Source organism: Pituophis catenifer, unplaced genomic scaffold (assembly GCF_029215685.1).
Source record: "Pituophis catenifer annectens isolate HBS135680 unplaced genomic scaffold, rPitCat1.0.hap2 SCAF_1, whole genome shotgun sequence".
NCBI lineage: Eukaryota > Metazoa > Chordata > Lepidosauria > Squamata > Colubridae > Pituophis > Pituophis catenifer.
This window is the reverse complement of record NW_027256881.1, coordinates 293,992,457-294,016,787: the sequence shown is the minus strand read 5'-3', so window position 1 is coordinate 294,016,787 and position 24,331 is coordinate 293,992,457. Positions and strand designations below refer to the sequence as shown.

The 24,331-nt window shown below is 35.6% G+C and overlaps 1 protein-coding gene across 1 annotated transcript in view; it reads right to left on the bottom strand.

Moving 5' to 3' along the window:
- NPAS3 (neuronal PAS domain protein 3) overlaps positions 1-24,331 on the bottom strand; it is a 745,489-nt gene that overhangs the window by 215,251 nt on the left and 505,907 nt on the right. Inside the window, exon 5 of the mRNA XM_070931372.1 lies at positions 3,329-3,418. Within this exon, the coding sequence (XP_070787473.1) occupies positions 3,329-3,418 (90 nt within the window). The remainder of the gene's footprint in view (positions 1-3,328; positions 3,419-24,331) is intronic.

Sequence of the window (24,331 nt, the reverse complement as noted above, 5' to 3'; positions counted from 1 at the left end):
TAGCATCCCTTCTCTTCCTTTATTTGCAATCCAAGATGGAGAACAATTCCCCTCCTGACTGACTCCACTGTAGCCTAAACCTCAATAATGTTCCCTCTCTACCCTTTCCCCACATCCCACTGATATGCAATGGTGGCAGGCCAAAGAGGGACAGAGTTCTCTTTTCCCAAAGTTTGAGTGGTACTTCAACAGGAAGCTACAACCTGTCCCATTGTTGTTTTATCTATTTTGGCACACCGTATTGTCAAAACTCTGAAGCCACTTCAACTTGGAAAATACGTTAAAGATGAGTAGAAGGGTATTTCTGTGCCCTTGGTACTGGAGAAAGTGGGAAAAGGGAACTTTTATTTTTAAATAATAACCCAAGAAATAGAAAACTGTCTAGAAACGTTTTCAGCCCAAAGCATCATCTATATTTGTAACTATTATTATGGATTGTCAGATGAATTCTGAACAACAGGAAAGATGGCACAAGGTCTCCAGATTCTTTCAGAAAAAACAGGGAAGATGAAATAAAGGACAGCATTCTTGGAGTCTGGAGGAAACAGTGGGAAGCAATGTCACCAGTTTGCCTTCAATAAATAGCTATTTTATGATCTGATGCTAGGTAACTATTTTGCAATTGGACACATATGGATAGGAAACCATCTTGTCAAAATACCCAGAATGTCAAAGATGTGTACACAATTCTGCAGGTCATTCCAAAGAAAATGATAATGAACCTACCACTAATGCTCAAGCTGCAAAGAGCAGGTCATGAATGATAGGGATATAGTATGAAGAAAACCTTTCATGAATAGAAATACAGCTCCCAAATCTTACCTAGCTAATTCCGCTGGTCGTTTTGCCAAGCGGAAACAGACAAGAAACTTCGATATATTGTATAGAGATTAAATAATGACCCTCTTCAACTCCTGTGCCAATCTCTGTTTTGGCAGGCTCTGCACTTCCTCTCTCAAAAACGGAGAGAGCAATACAGCTCTTCCCCAGGGCATCAAAAGGGCTATGCATCTGTCCACTGCATCAAAGTGTTCTCAGTGGGATCAAAGCTGCTCTGAATGGATTTGCACTGCAACAACGGCGAAAATAATCACATCAGGGATCTTGAGAAATATTTCCTTACATTTTTAAAAAGCAGCCAACCTATCCTGAACTCAGTATGATGCCCCCTTTCTTTTCCAACCAAAGGCTGGCCCCTTGAAGCAGAATATTTGACCTCAGGAAGCAGATTTTACTCATTTTATTGGCAATTACACTGTCTTATTTTTAATCATATGTTTTTCAGCAAAGCACTGACTAAAAAAGAGAAAGGTGTTCCCTATTGTTTGGCCAGATGCTACAGTCAACCCACTATTGTAAGCAGAAAAGCAATAACCTGCCCCAGAGTCTAGATTCTGGTTTATGGGAGCTGAAATTGTAGGCAGCTGGAGGGCCTTAATCTGTGGAAAGCTGGGTCTGCCTGTAGTTCAAAAAAGTTTGAGTAACAGTGCCGCAGCTCACTACAGGAGTATGCTTTCAGCAAGGAGGATCCAGACAGGGTTAAAGCCAACTTTTTTTTCTTGAACAGATGATATTTCAGATGGTGACACTATTCCAGATGCATCAATTTCCTTGAAAATCGAATCCATATATGTGCATATGCTGTGCTGGCAGGAGGACTGCCTAAAATGGCCCCAGCCCAAGAGCTAATATTCTTTTGGCCAGAATAATGCAATTATTATTTTCCTAGCTATCAGTCTAAGCATACAGAGCCATCTGTTATGCAAAGCAAACATACACATCTCAATTACAGAAAATGCAGTTGCCTTGACAGAATTTGGATTACACCACTAACCAGGGCTGTAAAATTTGTTTTCAGATAGTGTATAATGGATGCCTTTCAGGAGTTTCCTAATTAGTATTTACCTGTTTAAACTGATTAACCATCCTTCTTTTCGATGGTTTATTAAACTTTTTTGGACACCACATAAAACAGATTAATATGTAATATGATGAACCCAAGACAATAATAAACATTAATGTATTCTCTGTGTGTATTTTTTTAAAAAAACCTCTATTAATAAATGGAGTTTATAATGTGTGATTTACTAGTGACAAATTATGAAACATTTGAAACTGATACCCAAACCAATCAAAGCAGGAATTACATCCTATTACCTAACTAAGATTAGAGTGAGATATAAAAATACCATATTGAATTTTGTTCTTAATTCTCTCCCCATTTTCACACACAAAACACACACAAAATTAATGTAAACAAATATAACCAATGGACATTTCATAAAGAATACTCTGTATTGGTATTTCATTATTTTAAATCCTGGGTATTTTTCTTTTACACAAGTTATTGTAATTATTGTTATTAGGTTTTTATCCTGGCTTTCTTCCAGATATTCATACTTGCATAGCCAGAACTGCTTTCTTCACTTATTCATATAATTCTTAATTGATTACTTCAGTTAAACATTTTCAACTTAATTTAGGACAACCAATTAAATCATAATGTTATGAAAATTTGCAATCCAAGGACTGTCTTAATAATCACAGCCATGCAAGCAAAACATCCAATACGGCTCTCCATTCTAAGCAAAAAAGATGCAATGTTATCATAGTTGAGTTCTTCAAGTGTAATTCAATTATAGGCACAGTAACCTATTTTGTAATTATCATGGAAAAAAAGCCTCCAAGGCTTCCCAAATTTTCAGGATAACTTTGATTCCATGTTTACTGACGGCTCAGTTTACTGTAATAAATAAAAAAATAATTCTTCCTCTTCATAAAATCTTAAGACTTTAAAATGAAATGATACAAAAGAACAATTACACTGCACTGTTTCATAAAACTCTTCTCTACCCATTTACTATACACGTGCAAAAAGAGCAGATTGTGTCCTTCTTGAAATCCTCCCTGTAAGTCTTTTTAATGGTTTCTTTCAGCATTTTCTGACTCCAAGAGACTCCCTGCCATTGTGTCAGCTCCCAGGATAACGTCGGGTTCTCCATAAACATCCAGTAATAGGGCACAAGGGAAGTACTATGTCTGTGTCCCTTTCCTAACAGCCATGGAGGTTTAAAGTTCAAAACAACTGAGAAAAGAAACTTCATTTGTTCTCAATAAATTAGTAATGATTTTTTATGGGAGAAAAGGGTTTTTCAAGCTCCCACTTTTTCCACTGGAACATTCTTTATCAACCTACACCTTCTAGGATGTGTAAAACCAAGCCATTAAATTATAAATTCAACCTGATGTGAAAAGTTCCAGAACGTCTTGCCATTTTAAAAAGAGCGAGCCTTAAAATGGAATGTGCATCATTAAATGTTCTACTTACTTGGGAGAGGCCAAGATAAATGGAGACGGTTTCCGAAATGTACAAAAACTTTCCCTCTTGGTTTAGTGCAAATACAAATCCATCCAGTGACTGCAAAAGAAAAAAAAGAGTTGAAAAAATGAGCCATTACATACAGTGAAATATATACAAACAGATAAAACGTAACTGTCATAAACAATGGATTTTCCTTACAAACATTAACACATTAAAATGCATAAAACATTATTTGTACTTAGAAGAGAAATGACAAGATGTTCCTTTCAGAAAAATAGAGAAGAAAGAAATGATTTTGAATAGTAGTAATTTGAAAATTAACAAGGAATTATGATCCTGTCTTTATTCACAAGCATGCCCACACATTTACTGTTTTATTTAAACACAACCAAAACTAATCAACACATTTCTGTCAGATAGGTTCATATTTGGAAAACACAGTGATCCTGAAAATGTAATCTTTTCAGTATAAATGTGTAGATTTAAATTGTATTCTGACAGGTAGTTGGACTTTAGATATAGTTGCAAGAATAATTTATGACAGAACATTGATGCTGGTATATAAACATTTATAAAAGCCATGTGAAACTTACATCAATTAATAAACCATATTATTTCAAACTGACACAATACTATTGTATGTAAGACCCTGTTTGTTGACTGGAATAAATATTCATCCTGTGGTTACAAATATAGAAATTTAGACTGTGTCTTATGGGGACGTGAATGCTTTAAGATGGCTATGCTGAATTTCAGCTGTGTACCACACAACTACATTTCTCCTATCTATTGCCATTACAGGCTCTACAGCAGCTTTTAAACTCCTGATACCTGGAAAAGTGGGGGGGCGGGGGGAATGGGGACTACTGCCAGATATAAATTAAAAAGAAATAATCTGGCTATCTGCAGTTTCACATTTCAAATTCTCTCAAATTGTGGCACTACAATAGGTGAAAAGAAAAACAGTTGTTCTAGATACTAAATGTATTTATTTAGGAATATATACTATGTGTTACAGAAAATGTTGAGCTCTTTTTAATAAGAAAAATAAGAAAATGGCTATCCCTGATTTTTTTTTTTTTAAAGAAAAAAATTGTAAGGATGAGCAGCAGAAACCCTGGACTAGCTGCTGTGTTATATCTGTTGGTGTAAAATTTTTTAGAGCTGATATTTGGGAGGGTTTGAGTGAGACATGAAGTCAAGAAAGAATAGTGAGAAAGAAATTTAAATAACCCTACCTTAATTTGCTTTAGTCTAAGACGAGACAGAGAGAATTTAGATAAGATTTTGTTCATGACTGAAGATTTTGTTACAGCAATAAATCCTTCTAGTATCTGTTTCCTGCCTGGCCTATCCCGAAGGGTTGAGAATTGGCTAATGCTAGCATAATTTGTCAATTGCTGGGTGATTAGTGGTAGATCAAAGAATCATAACCTTTTAGATCAACGAATATGCATATGATTTATCTGTCAACCTTCCTAAACTTGGTATCTTCTGGATGTAGTCTTAAACCTCCACAATTTTGAGTCCACAAAGTCTTATAAATCTTGAAGGTGCTCCCTCATATTTCTTTTTTTCCTCTAAACTGAACCAACAGAACCGCATAGCTCCCAACGACCGGTAAGATCCCACAGAGTTGGTCTCCTCCGAGTCCCGCCAGCTAAACAATGTCGGCTGGTGGGCCCATGGGGAGGGCCTTCTCTGTGGCTGCCTCGGCTCTCTGGAACCAATTACCTCCTGAGGTCCGGACCGCCCCCACCCTATTGGCCTTCCAAAAAGTGGTGAAGACCTGGCTTTTCCGGCAGGCCTGGGACTGTTGATCTCGCTGCTGCAATCTTGTGAGACCCGGCCATGAATGGAGTGTATGGGTTTTTAATGTTTTTTTAAAACAACTTTAATGGTATATTGTTCACATTATTTTTTGTTGTAAGCCGCCCAGAGTCCCCAGGGAGTTGGGCGGCATAGAAATGCGACAAATAAATGAATTAAATAAACAAACAGTGTAACAATTGGACTGGGGCGCATGTAGTAAGGAAGCTTCCATTAAGTTGTGACACATGACCCTGTCAGCATTTCACATTCCAATCTTACTTCATGTTAGGTGCTTGTGAAACTGTATTTCTCCGGAACCCAAATATATGGGACACTATTCCGATGCATGCCACAGTAGACATTGTGAGAATTCTGGAGCCCTGGTAACTTCAGTTCTTGGGATTTGGCAATTGGGATTCTGAATGAACTGCCATTGTCAACTCTCCAAGTAAACCAGACAGGAAACATGAACTTATTCTACTTTATTAAGTCTACTTTAACAGAGTCTTGCAAGACTGAAAGTACAAACTTCTCATTGCCATTTTTAATTGCTTGATCCATTAGGGCAGGTCCTCCCTAAATTTTTTTCTCTGACAGTTAAGGCAACCCTGCCTCTTTTATCTGATTATTTCCTAGGCAGCATCTTTTCCTCTCTTTCTCCAAGGTCATCCACACATTACCTTATGCTGTTAAACCAGTATAGGGAAGTGTTCACAACTGGATCATAACAAAAGTCCTACTGGTTTAAAATTTTAAGATAATTGGAACAGATAGAGAGTCAAAATAAAATTAAAAATGACTCTTACGTTACAATTGGGAATTAATGGCAGACTGCTAAGATTTCATTTTAATTAACCTTTCCTCTTGTCTTTCCACAACTCTACAGTCTTCCACATTCTAGTATACATACGTGAACCTCCTAAAAACAGAAGCTAATTCATTTATTTAAACGTAAAGGAATTCTTAAATTCAGTAGAGGGAATATGAAAACCGCTTTAGTTGTTCAGAGAGAATGAGTCAGTTATGAGAAAACAAGCACTAAAGGTAACATATTAAAGAAGGATCTTCAATTTATATTTATGAATTAATAAAAATGTAAATCTGCATAGATTTTAGTCAAACACAAGAATTTATACAAGCAAGTAGTTTATCTAAAAATTATCATAATTTATTTTCAGATGATTAGCACAAAAACCTTGAACGCTGACATCAATTACTTGGGGGCAATTTCAAGTGACAAACTTTAAAGTTGATCCAAACAAGAACATATTCAGGCATTTTTATATTTAAGAAACAATATATCAACTATTACTATTGGGGAAGCTTCAGCATATTATCTATTACTATGTATCTATGCCGTTAGAATCTATACAGAAATAGGATGAACTACAATTTAAAGTTCAATCCTCAATCATATGTATTCTGAGCTATCGTAATCTAAAATTTCTCCAAGTTTCACCTCTTTCACCTCTAAGTAGGCAAGAAAAACAACATTCTCAAGGAAGGTAATAGATATATAAAGTGATGATTCAAAAAATACACTGATAATCATATTTTGCTTTTAAGAAAATATGTCACTGAAAATATCAGACTGGGAATTTAAACTCTGAGAACGTGCAGCAATGGCAAAATTAATAGTATATATTCAAAACAGAAGAGTAACTAAATTTAAGCAAGAAAGGTTTCCATACATGCTATATATTACAGAGCAAAGGCAAATAAAAGTATCTAAACTATGGTTTTTAAGGAAGTGCAAAAAACAAATAACTGACTAAAGACAGAAATCAGAGACTCAAAAACATTTAAATGTCTATAAAAATTGTACCTTATTCAGAGTAAAAGAAAGGAGAAGTTACAATTCATATAATATTATATATTGTATTATATACATAATGCTCTAGCAGTTTTTTCTTTTTCTTTTTTGTATTTGTAAGTCATAGATAGTGGAGATTTTGGCACTTGGCTCAGAGATTTAAATTCTTACTTACATTGTCAAAACAATTTAAAGTAGTTAAACATAGTACTTTTTTATTGTTACTAATCAAAAGTACACTGAGCACTAACTATATAATCTTTATAATTCCTTGTCTATGTATAAATAACAAATTAATACGTAGATTATTGTGGCACATGTATGGGTTGAATCCAGTGGTGGGATTCAAGTAATTTCCTCAAGTAAGTTCTCTGCCCTAATGATTTCTTCCAACAACCAGTTTGCCAAACTGCTCAGAAAGTTAACAACCGGTTCTCCCGAAGTGGTGGGAACTGACTGAATCCCACCACTGGTTGAATCACTTCCAGTGATACAAAGCAAGTATAAATGAACTGCCAATAGATGGGACACCATTACATTTTTTTTTGTTACTTTGTGTAGCACCCTCAACATTAGAGAAAGAAAATAATAATTTGTTAAATTTATTTGCTGCCTGATTCTGACCAATTGTAAAACAATTCATTAAAAAGTGCATTAAAAAGAAAAAAAATCTAACATCTCTGTGGCAAATACAAGGTTGGATGCTTCGTGTTTTGAATCACAACACTCTTGTATACTATAAACTTAGTACATTTCAACTCTAGTGATAATAATCCTGGTTTCAGATCTCTTACAAATAAAGGTTAAAATATACAAGGTAAAAATATTAACCCTTTTCATTTTGGAAAAAGTGAATACAGACAGTCCTCAACTTGTAAGAGTTCACTTAGTGATTGTTCAAAGTTGCAACAGCACTGAAAAAAGTGACTTATGACCATTTTTTCTGAATTATGACCTTTGCAGCATCCTTATGATCATGTGATCAAAATTCAGATGGTTAGCAACTGGTTCCTATTTATGACTGTTCCAAGGTCATGTGATCATCTTTTGACAAGCAAAGTCAATGGGGAAGCCAGATTCATTTAACAACTGAGGCAAGAAAGGTCATAAAATGGGGCAAATTCACTTACTAAATGTCTCACTTAACATCAGAAATTTTGGGTTCAACTGTGGTTGTAAGTTGAGGAAACCTGTACTGGGCAGCTTTATATATATTATATAGATAGGAATTTTTTTTCTGCCAGCTTGCCTTTCTTTAATATTAGGATAAACAAGAAGAGTTGAACAAACAATGAAATAGATACAGCATAGACAAAAAAATGTCCTTCATATAATACAGTTAAAGTTTACGGTATATTTGTAGCATCAATGATGACAATGGACACCAATAATGCGCCTAAAAAAGGATTAGAGAAACGGGTGGACATAAAGCTCCTATTCATGACGATTTTATATATTATAACCAGTATACTTGTCAGCATCAACAAAGGTGTAAGAAGAATGTTGCTGTTTTACTTATGCGGGTTCTTAGCAACTGACTGGTTACTATAAAAAACAGAATGCTGAACTATATCCATTGTTGAACCAAAGGTCTGTCACTTTTGTTCATCATCAAGAAACAGAGTTCTCCAAGTGTGGATATGGTATGGTATTTGAAACTTCTAAACTCATCTAATACATGAAAGAGGCAAAAGAGGAAAACTTGTCTTCCAAAATGCAGAGAAAAATGATTTTCTTGGCCTTTGGATAACATAGCACTTGTGTCAGAAGCACTAAGGCACTTCATGGTTGAAAGAGTAGCTAGTGACATCAACGTTGCCCATGGGACACCTAGTGGTGGCAGTGGTGCTATTCAGCTAGTTCTATCCAGTTTGGGTGAACCGGTAGCGGTGGCTGCGGGAGGCTCCGCCCACCCGTCCGGATGTCATCATGTCCCGTTTTTGACGCTATGCCCATGGGCAGAAGGCTCTGTGCATGTGCAGAAGTGGTGCAAGCGGAGTGCATGTACAAGCGCGCTCACATTTGCAAACCGGTAGCGAAGGTAAGTGAATACCACCACTGAGTGGGGGGCCTCCTTTTATGTCCCTGGCAGGAGCTTGAATGAAGGATGGGAGTTCAACTCTGCCCCGCGGCAGCACTGGGGACTTGAACGTGGGCTTGCTGCTTGTCAACCCAGCATTATAACCATGTGAGTCACCATGCTCCACTTGATCTTTGGATCAAACATCTTAAAGAAAGAAAGAATCCAAAAGAAATGTAGCCTATCCAGGCCCTTAAGAATCTTTTGATCTTTTTTCCATTTTAAATGGAAGCTGCCCAAGGTTGTTATGGAGTCAGGCACCTTCTAAATCAAATAAATAAGTGACAGGAGAAAGCACTAGTTTTCAAAAGCCCAATGCAGGATGTCCCAAAGGTGCTTTTTCAGGAGGCAACTGGACTTTGTTTTTGTTTTTTTCTTTGAAGACATTTTGCTTCTCATTTTGCTCAGAGCTGAAGAAGCTTCTTGGATGAGAAACGAAACGTCTTCAAAGAAAAAAAACCCAAGAAAGTCCAGTTGCCTCCTAAAAAAAGCACCTTGGGGCAATCATGACCTGGATGACTGGGAATCTCTACAGACCCAATGTAGAATAAATGTTGGCAAAATAATTCCCAATGAATATACTAAAACAGATCTAACTGAGCAACAATGATTATTGAAATGGATTTTTTGAAAAGTAGATTAATTAATATTGATGCAATGAACATGAATTTGGGCAAACTCTAGAAGATAGGGGAGGACAGGGGAGCCTGGTGTCCATGGTGTCGCAAAGAGTCGGACATGATTTAGTGACTGAACAACAACAAAAGCTTAATTTAGAAGCACTGCATCTCTATCTTCATCAATAATTTGATTTATTGAGTAAGATGGCCTTCAGAAAGAAAATATATACCTGCATATGCATAACTATCAACTGCCAATGTCCAATATTGATAACATTCCCTGAATCCTTGGATGTCTAACTAAGTAATAGACCCTTCACATTGCTACGTAGTGAATTGTCTTAAATGGTAGCAAGGAATATAACAAAACAAATAAAGGCAGAGCCAGAACTAAAAGACAGAACAAGAGAAAGTATTGGTGCCTCAAAATGTTGCTGAGCTACATGAATACTTGAATGAGTAACTGTGTTTCAATGCTCCGCATGCTTCAGTTATAGCTTCCTCAGGGGCAAAAACATAGCCAGTTAGAGTAATTCAATAAGGCATTAAGCCCTGGGCATGAAAATGTCTGATGTAAGGTTTTCTTCATCACTCAGTAGAGAAACCAATTGGTATTTATGTGGTACTGAAACTCTGTCAATAAACAACAGACTAGATTTTTAAAAAAGCAATTTGTTGTATAATCATTTCACCTTTAACGCCAGCAGAAAGTGTGACTATTGCTATGGATTTGCATGCTGTCCTGTTATTATGAACCAATCTCATCAAGATGTAAATTATAGTTTAGCCATCTCCAACATTAAACAATACTTTTCCTTCAAATATGCGGAACTCTTCTCTCTTGAACTGATTTCTAAAAGTTGACAATGTAAAAAGAAACATGTTTTGTAAAAATGTGATTTTAAAAAGAGTAGGTAGAAATGCTGGTTGGTTTAATGACCCTTTTCTCCTACGGGCTATATACAAAACACAACTAAAATTCTCCAGCATTGCTTTATTTTGATTTGTGGGAGGAGGGACTTATTATGTATTATGCTATTTCAATCACCACAGGCAACTTTTTTTTCAAACTGCCCCACTGTTTTCAACAGGCACCAATTAAGATTCTGGGGTCAAAGAGTTAATTACATCTTCTTACCCACTATGTCGAATTTTCTGATTATTAAACAAGGTTGGATTAAGATGAAAAAGTACCGACACAAATGTTAATACATGCCCCTCCTTGAGAAGATTTATCATAATACCATGCCGAAATCTACGTTTTTCTTTCCCCCAAAGTAGTTTGAGACAAAATCTTAGAGGAAACACTAAAATAAACACTTTAAAGACATCCAAGTATCTGATTAATGGAGATAGTTTTCTTGGTTCTGAAAACAGCTCTAATCAAGGCAGAAAGCAACAGTGAGATTTTCTCCTTGTCAGATCTTAGAAAATTTATTTGGTCAATAGGAGGCAAATTATTTTCAGACCTAACGAGGAACTGTGGCATATTTAAATAATGTTGCTGATAATTTTTAATTCATGTGAATCAGAACAATATGCAGGGCAGATATATAAAGCCCTATTGTGCTTTCATTTATTTCATTTTTTTTCAATGCCATTTTGCCCTTTTATGTCACCTTCACTATTTTTGGAAATTACATAGCACGAAATCAACCCCCAATTGTATCACTCATGCCCGCAACTCTACTTGATACTTCTTAGCTATAGTGTTAAAAAATGAACACTCTCAATCTAGAAAACTGCACAGTAATTGTATCCTGTTCTAGAAATGTTGCAAAAACAGAGTTCTCCTCATATAACTGGACTTCCTTCCTTTTCCCCCTTCTTCCCCAGCTCTTCCTACCAAATCATTTTTGAGTCCCATCATGCCAGAGTTAGATAGGATATAATTCATTATATTCCATAAGTTTCTTTGATAGATTTATTATGATTAAGAGTATTTCATTATCTGTAAATATGCGTGTTCACATATGTGCATGTGAAGCACATACAAGCATGCGCAGAAGGTATATAATCAGGAGTACAATAAGAAATTCTGCCTCTCTCGGCTGTTTTATATTGAAAATCTGGTCTCTTTTAGAGGAAGAAACGTAAGAAATTCTGGATTTTGGCATCTGTGCATAATCTTTGTTATTCTGCCCTTTAAGCAAATGATCAACACTATTTAGGTAATCTTCAATTTATGACCACAATTGAGCCCAAAATTTCTGTTAGTAAGTGAAACATTTGTTAAGTGAGTTTTGCCCCATTTTACAACTTTTCTTGGCACAGTTGTTAAGCGAATCACTGCAGTTGATAAGTTAGTAACAGTTGATAAGTGAATCTGATTTCGCCACTGATTTTGCTTGTCAAAAGGTAATTACATTGATTCCTGGACACTGCAACCATCATAAATATGAGACAGTTGGCAAGCATCTGAATTTTGATCATGCACCCATGAGGATGCTGAATGGTCCCAAGTATGAAAAACGGTCATAAGTCACTTTTTTCAGTGACACTGTAATTTTGAACAGTCACTAAATGAACATAGTAAGTGGAGGACTACCTATACAAACTAAAAGCATCAACTATTTATTCAACCCCAGCAGTGGGTATTCAAATACATTGTAATGTACAAAAATCTCAGTTAGTGTGGCATTGTTTTTATCACACAGTTTGAAAGTTCAGTATGCTAGGGATTTTTATTTTATTTTTTTGCTTTCTTTTTTTGGTATAATATATATAAACATTATTAATGGCCTCAACCTTATGTTTTGGAAACAAAGGGAAATGTATACTATTCCAATGTGTTTTTTTGCATCCTAGTAGGAAACTAAGTGATTTTTTTTAAAGTATTTTTTTTAAAAAAAATCTTTTTGCTTTTCACTGCCCAGAGTTCAGTTGGACTGAAGAGGGTTTTATATGATAATAAAGGGGAGAAGGGTACTTTAAAACATTATTATATTACCCTTCCAGGGAATATCTTTGAACACAACAATGTTTTCCCTGAAATATTCAATGCTTGGATTATAAACCATATTACCATTCCCATCCCCCCAAATCCTGTTACTCTGACCTAAACTCCAGTTAGAATGAGAAATTACCAGTAAGATAGGCTATTTTAATGATATATTATTTTAAACTAAGCCTTCACCATCTGTTCTTCTCTCTAATTATGAATGCAAAAAGAACATATTTCACAATTACTTCAGTTAAAAGAAAGATATACATGGTTTAAATGAATATATGTGTTGTTGCCCAATGCAGCAGGCATCTGTGATGTTTTCTTTATAATTTAGACTATGATCAACAAGAAAACTGCTCACCCCTGATTAACAGACTCAGTGATATACTAAACTTTCTCCTTGGCAAACAGATAATTTTAATTAGAACTTTCTACTGTTAAGATATAATTATATTATAACTGGAATTAAGCATTACTTTGAACACAGGGTTGTCACCAATTAGATATGTAGCATCTGATAGCAGCTAAAGTAATAATTGGAGTAGTACTTTTATTTATCATGCTTCTGTAAGTGTAGTACAGGATAAAAACAGCAATTAAATATGTAATATACTATAAACAATTATATAAATAATATAATAATCGGTAAAGAGCTTCAAGATTAAAAGCCCGGTGACATATAATAACATTAACATCTGTACATTTATTTATTTCTAACTTTAATTGTTAATAGCTTTGCAGAGGCTCCAGGGAATTTTTTTAAAAAAAGTTTAAGTATTCTACCTCTAAATCTAATTCTGATGAGTCAATTTCAAAAAACTGGAGCCTGGTTTTGGGGGAAAATCACTCTAATCTGTAGTGGCTATTTTAATTTGTGGGGAAGCCAATTGGCCCTATCTCTCCTACAGACACATAAGCTGGACACAGTCTGTTGGCAAGCAGTAGAAGTAGAAATAAAAAGTGGTTGGAATTAAATAAGTAAAGTTCAGAATAGTTTGCATTACAGTGTTTTACCGCTAGCAAAGACAAGGCCATACTGGGCAGGCCATATTAAAAATGTTGTCTTCATGTTGCTTGACGAAAGTTTTGTTTGAGTGTATTTTTAATGTGATAGGCCCTTTATCAGGGGTGAAATGTAAAATTTGTTACTACTGGTTCTGTGGGTATGGCTTGGTGGTGGTGGTGGTGGTGGTGGTTAATGTGACTGGGTGGGCGTGGCCAACTTTTTTTTTTTTTTTAACTTTTCATTTTTTCTAATGCTTTGAAAAGCCTCTGCCAATCAGGCAACTCAGCTGGGATTGTCAGAGAGGCATTTTAAAAAATACCTCTCTGCCGATCAGGCAACTCAGCTGGGAGTTGCCAGAGACTTTTCAAAGCATTTTTTTTACCACCTCTTCAGCTAAGAGGTTGCAGAAAAAAATGCTTTGAAAAGCCTCTGATGATCCCACCTGAGCCGCGCGATCATCAAAGGCTTTTTTTTTTTTAACTTTTAAAAGCATTTTTTCTTCGGAAGAGGTTGTAGAAAAAATGCTTTTAAAAGTAAAAAAAAAAGCCTCTGATGATCGTGCCGCTCAGCTGGGCATGGTGGGGGTGGGGTGGGTGCAGGGATTTTTGCTACTGGTTCTCTGAACCACCCGCCGCCATCGCTACCAGATCAGGCGATCCGGTCCAAACCGGGAGCAATTCACCCCTGCCCTTTATCCATTGTCTTCATGCTCATGGGGATGGAAAAGTAGTTTAAATTGTTTTCATAAAAATAAATAAATAAAACAATTAATAATTAAATGATAACCAACTGAACTAGAAAGACCTCTCAAACTTTTTCTCTCTCAATAAACAACTATATTATAACTGCATCTTGGTGAGAATTAGCTTTGGCCATTCAGGGTAGGTACTAATGCTTTATAATTGTTAAAGTGCAATGTTAGCAAAATAGAGTTTCTCCATGAACAGAATTCAGCGCCTCTTAATTACTTCTCATTGTAACTTTCTTATATCATTTTGATAGTAATTCAAAGAAATTAAATTGTGTGTGTGCAGGGGCATCTTGTGTGCAGGGGCATCTTTCGGGTGTGCGTGTGTCAAGAAAATCAAGATTATAGTCATAAATGTGTGACTGAATCCCTGCCCCTTTTTCACATGTATGAAAATGAGATAGTGCTTTGATCATGTAACTGAAGTCAACATCTTGACTTTTTTGATCTTCTCCATTAACCCTTCTCTGTGTGCGCATCTGTGTGCGTTTCCACACAGTGAAGAAATCAAAAGGTGAGTAGCAAGATTGGAATAAACTAATGCAGAATGCGTAAAGTATATTAATAACATTACAATAATTATAACAGGAAATATATTTAAAGAACACCTGTAAGTGCAGCAGTATATTGAATAGAGTACAATATTACAATCAGAAATCATGATTTGCGGTCTAAAGACAAGCCAGTATTACACGGAAAGAAAATGCTGCTCTAAAATTTGGACTTCAGCTCTTTCCTTTCAAAATAAAAGGTTTTCGAATAACAAAATCCCACTGAAATAAAATTTAAACCAATTTTTCCTAAATTCTCACATTCTCATTCTTCTCTTGAAAGAAGTGGTATTTCAACCTCTCCTCGAGGACACATTGCTGGATCCAAGAGAATGGGACTATTTTCATCCTGTCTGCAACTTTTCCTTTTTGGGATTTAGGCCAGGTTATTGTACTGAAGCAACACTTACTGAACTTGTTGGTGACCATCAGCAGGCTTGGGACAGGGCACTATATTTATCCCGGTCTTCATTTTTCAATAACTTTTCATACCAATGTTCATGGACTGGGTAGCAGTTAGTAAGTGGAAAGCATAGTCTTGCGGCAGTTCTTTTTCCTTCTTCAGAGATGGGATCCAGTTACTGTTGATTAATTACTGTTGATTAGATCTAGGCCTGGAGGCTGTGGAAGTCTTGATTAGGAAAAAAGAAGCTTCAACTTAATGCTAGTAAGATTGAATGCCTGTGGGTTTTAGGGTCCCCAGATCCATAATTTTCATATCTGAATGGGATAGTACTCCCCCATGCAAAGCTGGCACACAATTTTGGGTTTTCTTGGACTTGTGGTTGCTGCTTGAGAAGTAGGTGGGAATAGTGGCCAGAACAGTTTTACATAAATCCATCTTGTGTGCCAATTTTGCTCATTCCTGAATCAGGAGATTCTACTTAAAGATCATTAATACTTCAGTCACTCCTTGGTTGAACTACTACAATGCATTCTACATAGGTCTGTTTTAAAGAGCATGCCAAGAGCAAGAGCATGTAGACTATATACCACTCCATAGAGCTTTATAGCCCTCTCTAAGCTTCAACATATTTCCCCCAACAATCTGGGTCCTCATTTTACCGATCTCAAAAGGATGGAAGGCTGAGTCAACCTTGAGCTCTTCAGGATTGAACTCCTGGCTTTAGGCAGTTAGCCTGCAATACAGCATTCTAACCACTGCATCACCTATGCATTCAGAAACTGCAGAAATATAGCAGATACAATATAGCAGAGGTAGCATAATAAGCCCATGTAACAAAAGTGCTTCATGAGTTGCACCAACTCCTAATAGGGTTCAATTCGAGCAACTGAATTCAAAGTATTACTTATCTCCTATGAAGACCTGAATAGCACAGGACTGAGTTACTTATGGAATTGGTTGGTTCCACTCATCCCATTAAATCCAGCAAAATGGGGGTGCTTTAGGTCTTTCTGGGAAACAGGAAAGGGACCCAGTAAAAGGGCCTTGTCTGAGGAGTGTCTACCTTATCGAATAACATATCTCCTGAGAGTCATATGACATCCAATCATGATAGCTCTCTAAAAGACCTTAAAGATACGGCCTTTCACTCAAGCGCTGAGGCCAAAATGTTAATAAAGCCTGATATATATTGTGATGAATCAGGAGAAATTTATTAGAAGCCTCATTTGCATTATGTTATTGTTTATTATACTGTGCTATTTTATGTTGTGTGTGTTGTTAGCTACACAGAGTCATTAGATTATGACGGGTGGCAATACAATTTCTATAGCTACCTACCGACTAAAAAATATACAGCACTTTTTGACAGCATTGTTAATTAACCCTCCTTTCCTGCTAATTATGCCACTGTACACAGATCTAAATTGTTTAATATATTCTTACTTCTGCAATAGATGCTGATTTGCAGGCAAAATCTATAGCAAGGATAAAACTGCTATTTGAAAGTTGTCTGATGTTTCATGCAAAGCTAGCACAGAGAAGTCAACTAGAGGGATCAGTTTTAATTTATATGCTAGGTTTTACTAGGATTAAGGTTTTAATAGTCTGATGACCGGCTATAGTTTGAAATTCTTGGATGGCTTTAAATTCCAGAAAATAGTAGGTATCTAAGTGAAAAGCTTTCACTAAGTTGATATGCTGTAACAGGATAAATTGCTACTGAATTGTATGATTTCCAGAGACTTTATTCACATTTGATAATGCCCTTTGATAAATGCAGTCGCATTACTTATTTTCTTTTCAACAATTTCAGAATACAGTTACTACTTTTCTATGTAAGGCATATAATAATGTAGGTATTCCTTCTTTAAAGATGAGCTGCACCTCTTTCAAATGCGTTTTTATTCATACGGCAATATTAGAATCTTGTTTGCATCTTTATTCTCATGCTCCAACGTGGATACATGAAAACAAACTTCCAAGATTTTTAAAAGGGAGAAATTAAAACTATTTTTTTTAAAAAAGGTGTATATTGATAAAAAAAAAAAGATCTATAAGGTAATGTGGAACGAGATTTTGTGAGGGAGGAATAAATGGCTGCCATATGCAATTAAAATTTCCTGTTGTGGGAGTTAGATATTAAAGCACTGACCTTTCAGAGGATGCCTGTTCATGCTGAACATGTATGATTGAAGTAGTTTCTATAGTTTTAGTACCAGAGAGATCAGACAAAAGATCACAAGATACTCAGTGCAAAAAGGAATATAAATACTTAGAATTAAAACTATAATGCAATGGACATTTTTCTCAGGGCAGGAACACCCAAAGCTGATTTTTGTGTTTGTGTAAGGGTGAGGAAATTTGATTTACGCAGCACATAGTGTACGTCTGCGGCCCTTTTACAAAAGAAAACCGCATAGAACATTGATAAACTGAGTAGAATAGCTTGTAAATGTTGAACTGAGAATACCATAATACACTTTCTTTTCCCCTCTCTATATTTTACCTCCTAAAAGATCTTCATTAAATTACCTGTGCTTCAGATCTATAATTTAGATGAGAATTTAGATCTGAAGCACATGTAATTAATAATTTAGACTGCAGACTTACTTTCTTGTTTCTTCCTCCACCCCGTTTGCCAACTTCCACTTGGTGCCTTCTCAAACTGGGGCTTCACAGAGGGGTTAGTGTACATTCCAGATAAACAAGCATGTTTTGTAGGTAGGTTTTTTAAAAATTAAGAATTGAGCATGCATTGCTTTTTACAGTGGAAGTATATGCCACAAAACAGAAATGTCTGTTCATACTAAAATTAATTAGAAGATTAAGTCCGAATGTTTTCAGAACAGTGACTTGGTTTACCTTTACCGGGTAATGTTGGATTAACTTTCCATCACTGTCTCACAGCTGGAATATAAAACCAGGTAAGAAGACAATATGTAACACACTTGTCAATGGGATGCCTAATCCTACTTTAGCCTGCAGGAGGATGTTACTTCTCTTCCCCATCTCTCAAACATAATGGCTATTTTATACCTGTGTAGGTTAATATGGATTTCACTAACTTCCAATATCTTTGCTTAAATACAAGCATATCAGCTTCCTGTCCCAAACTGGTTTTTTTTCCTGCTTTTTAAATATGAAGTGGTAAATTACAGTGAAAACTGCAGAAATTAATTCTAAATACCCATGCTGAGGACTAGGCCATACATTTACTTCAGCAACAAACATAGTGGTTGACAATTTGTAACTATTATTCATATTATTGCACAATCACATTGTATGAAATATTGTTGTGAAACAACAATATTTCTCAAAAACATTTTTTTAAATTTTTTTTAGCCTTATTCCATATTCAATTTACATTCCATTTAATTTAAAAAAAAAGGAATCAATGAATGAAAGCCAGAAAAATATATGCCCAGCTCAATTAAGGAAGCAAAGAAAAAAATAATTTAATTTATATAATTTAGGTACTACCCAAAGAGTTTAGTGACTAATATATCAACAATAAGATACGATATGAACAAGAAAAAACAAAATAAACTAAGAACAAGAAAAAGTACACGACGAGGATGGTGGTCTGGGCAATAACACACACACAAAAATCTCATATAAGGCGCCATCTACCCTATTATAAGACCTGGAACAACAGCCAGTTCTTTAAGGCCTTCTGGATGCATCAAGGTGGGAGTCACATGGATTTCAAGAGGAACCTCATTCCAGAAGTCAGGTGCTGTGAGAGGGAAGGTGAACTACCTGAGTCATGAAAGATAACGTTGTAACTGATAGAACTGAATGTACCAACCCTGTCAGCATATACCAGCCGGAGAGCCACAAGATGGATGGTCCCTCAAATAACCAGTGTCTAAGTGATGCAGGGTTTTATAGATCATAACCAACATTTGTTACACTGCTAGGGAAAACTTGTTAAGTCAGTACTTTCTAAAGTGCTTTCTATAAAGTATTAGTCTATAATGCTTATAGTCCATGACCTCACTGATGGGAGTATCAGGATAAATAAACACAAGATTCCTTATTTATTTATTTATTTATTATATTTTTATTTAAAACATTTCTATAGCTCTTTATCTTAAAACACAATTCTCTGTGGCTCACAACAACAACAACAACAACATCCAACCTAAAACATCATCTGGGTATAAAAAACAGGTCTTGAACCTGGAAGCCTAAGAGTGCTAGTGCAAACCTCTACATGAGGTAAGGATTGCCTAAAAAGGGAGCAAACAATGTATTCTTCCTTCCTGACAACCACTCCTTCTGTCCCTTTGTGTATGACAGCTGAATCAATTGTGAGGCTAAATTCAAATATCATCCACTGTATTTGTGTCCATATCATGGTACCATATCATAAAACAAATGTTAACTTACAGCTTGAATTGGGATGAGGATATTCTTGGTCCAAGACTGAGATCCACTCAAATTCTAACTATTTCTATTATATTGGAGGCTGCTGCAATCTCCAGTATATGTTTTTTTGTTATGTACCTCATATTACAAACCCCACAAAGAACCTGATTTTCCAGGAAAGCAATTTTCTTTGTTCAGGCAAGTAAATTGAAAAAAAAAAAAAGAATACAAATTAACTGATGGGTATAATATTTATAAAATAAGGGGTGCTTCACAACATCAATTATACACCATGCACAAACACGGGACTGCGGTGATTTTACATATATAATACCCCAGCAAAAATTATTCTTCCAAGTATTATAATCTTAAATAGCATTTACTGTATTGCAAAACACAGCAGGTGGCAAAATGATTCTGCATTGTGGACAAACACATATGTTTGTTGAGCCAAACGTTTAGAATAGATAAACCTATTTTCTAGACCTAGGTTTAATGGAGTAGAAATGAATGGAAAGTCAACTAAATCATTGTGCATATGCTGGAAGGAAACATGCTGCGTCAAGTGAACTTGGTAATATCAAATGCTGTGCTTAAAACAACATAAAAGCAGAGCATAAGTCTTGCCACAATGAATGGTTTTCCTCCACTTCCTTCCATTTACTGCTTTCAAGGATATGACAGTACCAGACTGAACATCATAGAGGTGAAACACAAAGGGGAAAAGCAAGAGCTCAGTCTTTTTCAGTCTGAAATCGATGGACAGAGAGAGAACATTAACCAAGAGGTTAATAAAAAGAGTTTGCCCTAGACAGTAACATAAAGAGCTCTGATATATTTTCCTTCCACAAAAAAGCTGTTCATAATGCCAATTTTCCCTGGCACTTGCAATACGTTTTCCCACCTCACATTTTGCTTTGTCCCAATTCTAGGCTTGCATTTTATTTTCCCATTCCCTATGTACTACTCTCCTCTCCCTTTTCCTACCTTGATGTTTACAGAGACCTTTCCTAGAACTGCAGGATTTAAAGAGATTCTCTCTCTTTTTCATAGCAATGCTCATACTTCTTTCACAGGGAATAGACAAGTTTACCTGGATTTAAAAAAAAACAAACAAAAACGAATGCAGTCTTTTGCTCATCAACAAAGTATGCCTTTTTGTAGCCAGGAATAAGTTAATAAAACAGGGGGAAAGCTTGCTGCCTTTTTTTAAAAAAAGAAAGCTCCTTGGGGTTATAAACGAACAATGTTGTTTTTTCTTCCCAGCGTGCAAGGATTTAATTAAGTGATAACAGTCACCTTGGGGTGGCTGCAGAAGGCAATAATATCTAGGTGAAGAAAAATGCTGAAGAGAGTTGAGTACAGTCAATTTATCTTCAGAGAAGGCAATAAATGAACAAAGGATAGGTATTTGGCTGATTGTTTTGGAATGTTTCCATTAATGATAAGTATCAAAATAAGAAAAGGACAAAGATTTGGTATTTTCAGTATCTGAAAAGTATTAAATACAGAAGGAAAGGAAAGGATAAATCGGCATGAGATCATGTCCTGGAGTTTAATTGCAATTTGTTGGTAATTACTCAGACTTAACATGGAACAAGGGAATTTTAATATAGACAAAAAAGAAAATACATTTTAAAAAATGTTTTAGAGAGCATATTATATAGAATACAGAGTAGATATCAATCTGCTGTGGAGGAGGGTAGGAAACAAGTATACAAGGGAAAAAAAAACTATAACATGAATCCAAAACTATGACCCTAAGAACTGGAAAGCTGTTTACAGAAATAGAAATGAAATAAGCAATATGTTAAAATGTCATGACAGGTATGTGTTTTGTCATTTGGTAAATATTAGGAAGAAAGAATTGAAAGAAGGGAGGTACACGGTAGAATAGAAAGCAGTCTGAAGCAGACCTCCTAGGCTTTGCCCATCCCCCACCTTTCCCAATGGAAGTATAAAGGTTGGGCAAGACCATCAGTTCAAGCTGCTGCTTGGATACCCTGAAATAACAATTGTGGGAAGTAATATAGTATCAGACAGAGAAACTGAGAGAGGGCAAGGGGAGGGGGGAGGTGAGGAAAGGTGAACATTGCTTAATGATATCATCTAGTCCCCAAAAGTCAAATTGCCTCTTTCCTGAGAGGCCACTATGTGGATGACCCAGGAGACGAAGTTGAGATGGTGATTGGCAAAAATACATTTTCATAGCAGCACACAACTTATGGAATGCATTGTCTTATTTTGTGGTAACTTTTTATTTTATCTGCTTTTTAGTTCTCTTTTAACCTGCAAGGTAAACAGGTATCATTGACTAAATAGATCCCGCACTAATTAAAACTGTCTTGAATTTAGGTTTTATGTTACCACGTATTTTATTGTATTTAACTTCCTTTCTTTTAATTATAAGGCATCTTGGGAAAGGCAGCTTCCAAAAAGATTAATACAAAAACAGGAAATGTAAATGAAAGAAATCCTTATGGTATATGGAATGCAAGCATTATTATTGGTAACCTTTTGAAAATTAATGTTAATGGATACAATTTTGGAAATATTATATCTTTATCACTGTAAGAGAATAGGATCTAAAGGGACAATCCAGGCTCTTCAGTATGAAGATGATTAACTTAATATCATATCTTTGTGTTAAACATATCCAAATACATCCAACTTTGTGGTTTGGGTTTACCTAAAAATTTCCTGAAAATTTTAAAAGCAATCCTATGAACAAACCACAGTAATTCAGATAGGAAGTTACCTACATAAATTGTCCATGTGAAACTTTTTATTCCATGTAGATGCATTGACCCAAGACTGAAACTAGACATCCTGAACATCAATTCATCCTGTTCCTCAAATGATAGAAACAGACAAATCAGCACTTTCAAACCATAAACCAGGTGACTTAGGGAGTGTAATTCTCTACAGAACAAAAATAATTCAATTAACCCAGGTAGAAAACACACAGAAACATTCACAGAATAAAGGTTCCAATCCATGAAAGTTATCATATTTGTCATTGACATGACTCACTGATACACTGATTCCTTGCAAGAAGGAATGACTGAACCATTCCTTCTTGCATTAATCTTTTGTAAAGTTGTCCTCAACGGTATAACTACTAATTTATTAAATTTCTATGGCATTCAACTCTCAGCGACTCTACGCTACAACTCTTATATATCTTGATGCCATTATCTATTTTGACATCACATCCTGGTGCTCCAGGCATGATAATAATGTTCCCGTGTTATTTGGGCTTAATTTCTTGACTACAACAGAAAAGGCAAATAGTTTGACTTTTTAATAATGTTATGTCAGTAGAGGGTAATGAATTGGCTTTGAACATAAAGAAAGACATTCTTTGTTGCTGGGAAATGAACTATTAAGTCTATCAACTGAATAATACTTATTTTATTTGATAGCCAACATTAGGCTTCCATGTTAGTCAATGAATCAATTCTCAGTTTTCAAACTTTTATTAGGGTGAACAGAAATGTTATGTAATTTATTCATTGTTGAACGTCACTTAAAAATCTCAGGTTCATTTCTATTAAAGTTTTTTCACAATATTGTATAATGAAAACATGAAAGTGAAATAATTATGAATAACTTAATGAAATATATTTAAGAATGAACATACTGTTTCCTTTTTTATTTCTATTGCAAAAGGCTCATGGTGCCTGGCCAACCTTGCCTGGGTTTGGAAGCGGAATCTCAGGGATAACAATTAGAGTGAGCAGTTCCCCTGCCACAAAAACATTTTAGAAGGTAAAAATGGTAAACTATTACGTATTTTCACAAAAAAGAAAAGTGCTTCATCTTGTAGAGTATTAAAACATGACAAAAGAAAAAGGACAGACTTTTCCCCATTTTGGGCTACAACAACTCTATGAACTAGGACATGCTGACTATTGCAAAAGCAGTATTTTTGGGTGACTGGAACTCTTGTTTCTTCTCGGATCATGCACAATAGGCTTTGCAACTATATGCATAATGTATAATCTTTTGAAATCTGGTGATATTTTAAAAGAAGGTTTAAAATAAAAATTAATGTAATGGTGGGGACATAGACAGCCAATAGTTTCCACAGGCCAACTTCATTTCCGGAAGTCAATGCAGTTTGTTTAACCTAGAGGAGGCACTGTGAATATCTTTTCCTAGAAAATAAAGCATTCCTGTGAAAACTTCTATGAGAAGAGAGTTAAGTGACTAACCCAGCTTATTTGGATCCCATCCAAGCCCTAGCAGTCTGCAGTAATGCCATAGCAAACTAATTTAATAATAGAAGACATACAGGCAGACTAGAAAGGAGGGGAAGAACAGGAAAACACAAATTGGAAATTGGTTTGAGGCTCACAACTGTCCCATCAAATAAACTGTTCTGCTCCCAGTTCAGCAGAGTGAAATAGAGTCTTGTAGTAGTTCATCCTTTTAATGTGATGAGACTTTGCCTGCAGCAAGTATCAAGGAGGCCGATATTACATCTAAGAATGGGCACCATGACAGAGAAAAGTGATATTTAGGATGTTGCTGGATTGTACTCTTCTGGGAATTAAAAAGGAAATAGACAGATTCAGTTTATTTTTTTTTCCCTTTATGTTTGGAGAGTCCCATGGATTGTCAAGGACGTATTGGCTCACAGTAAGGAAAGG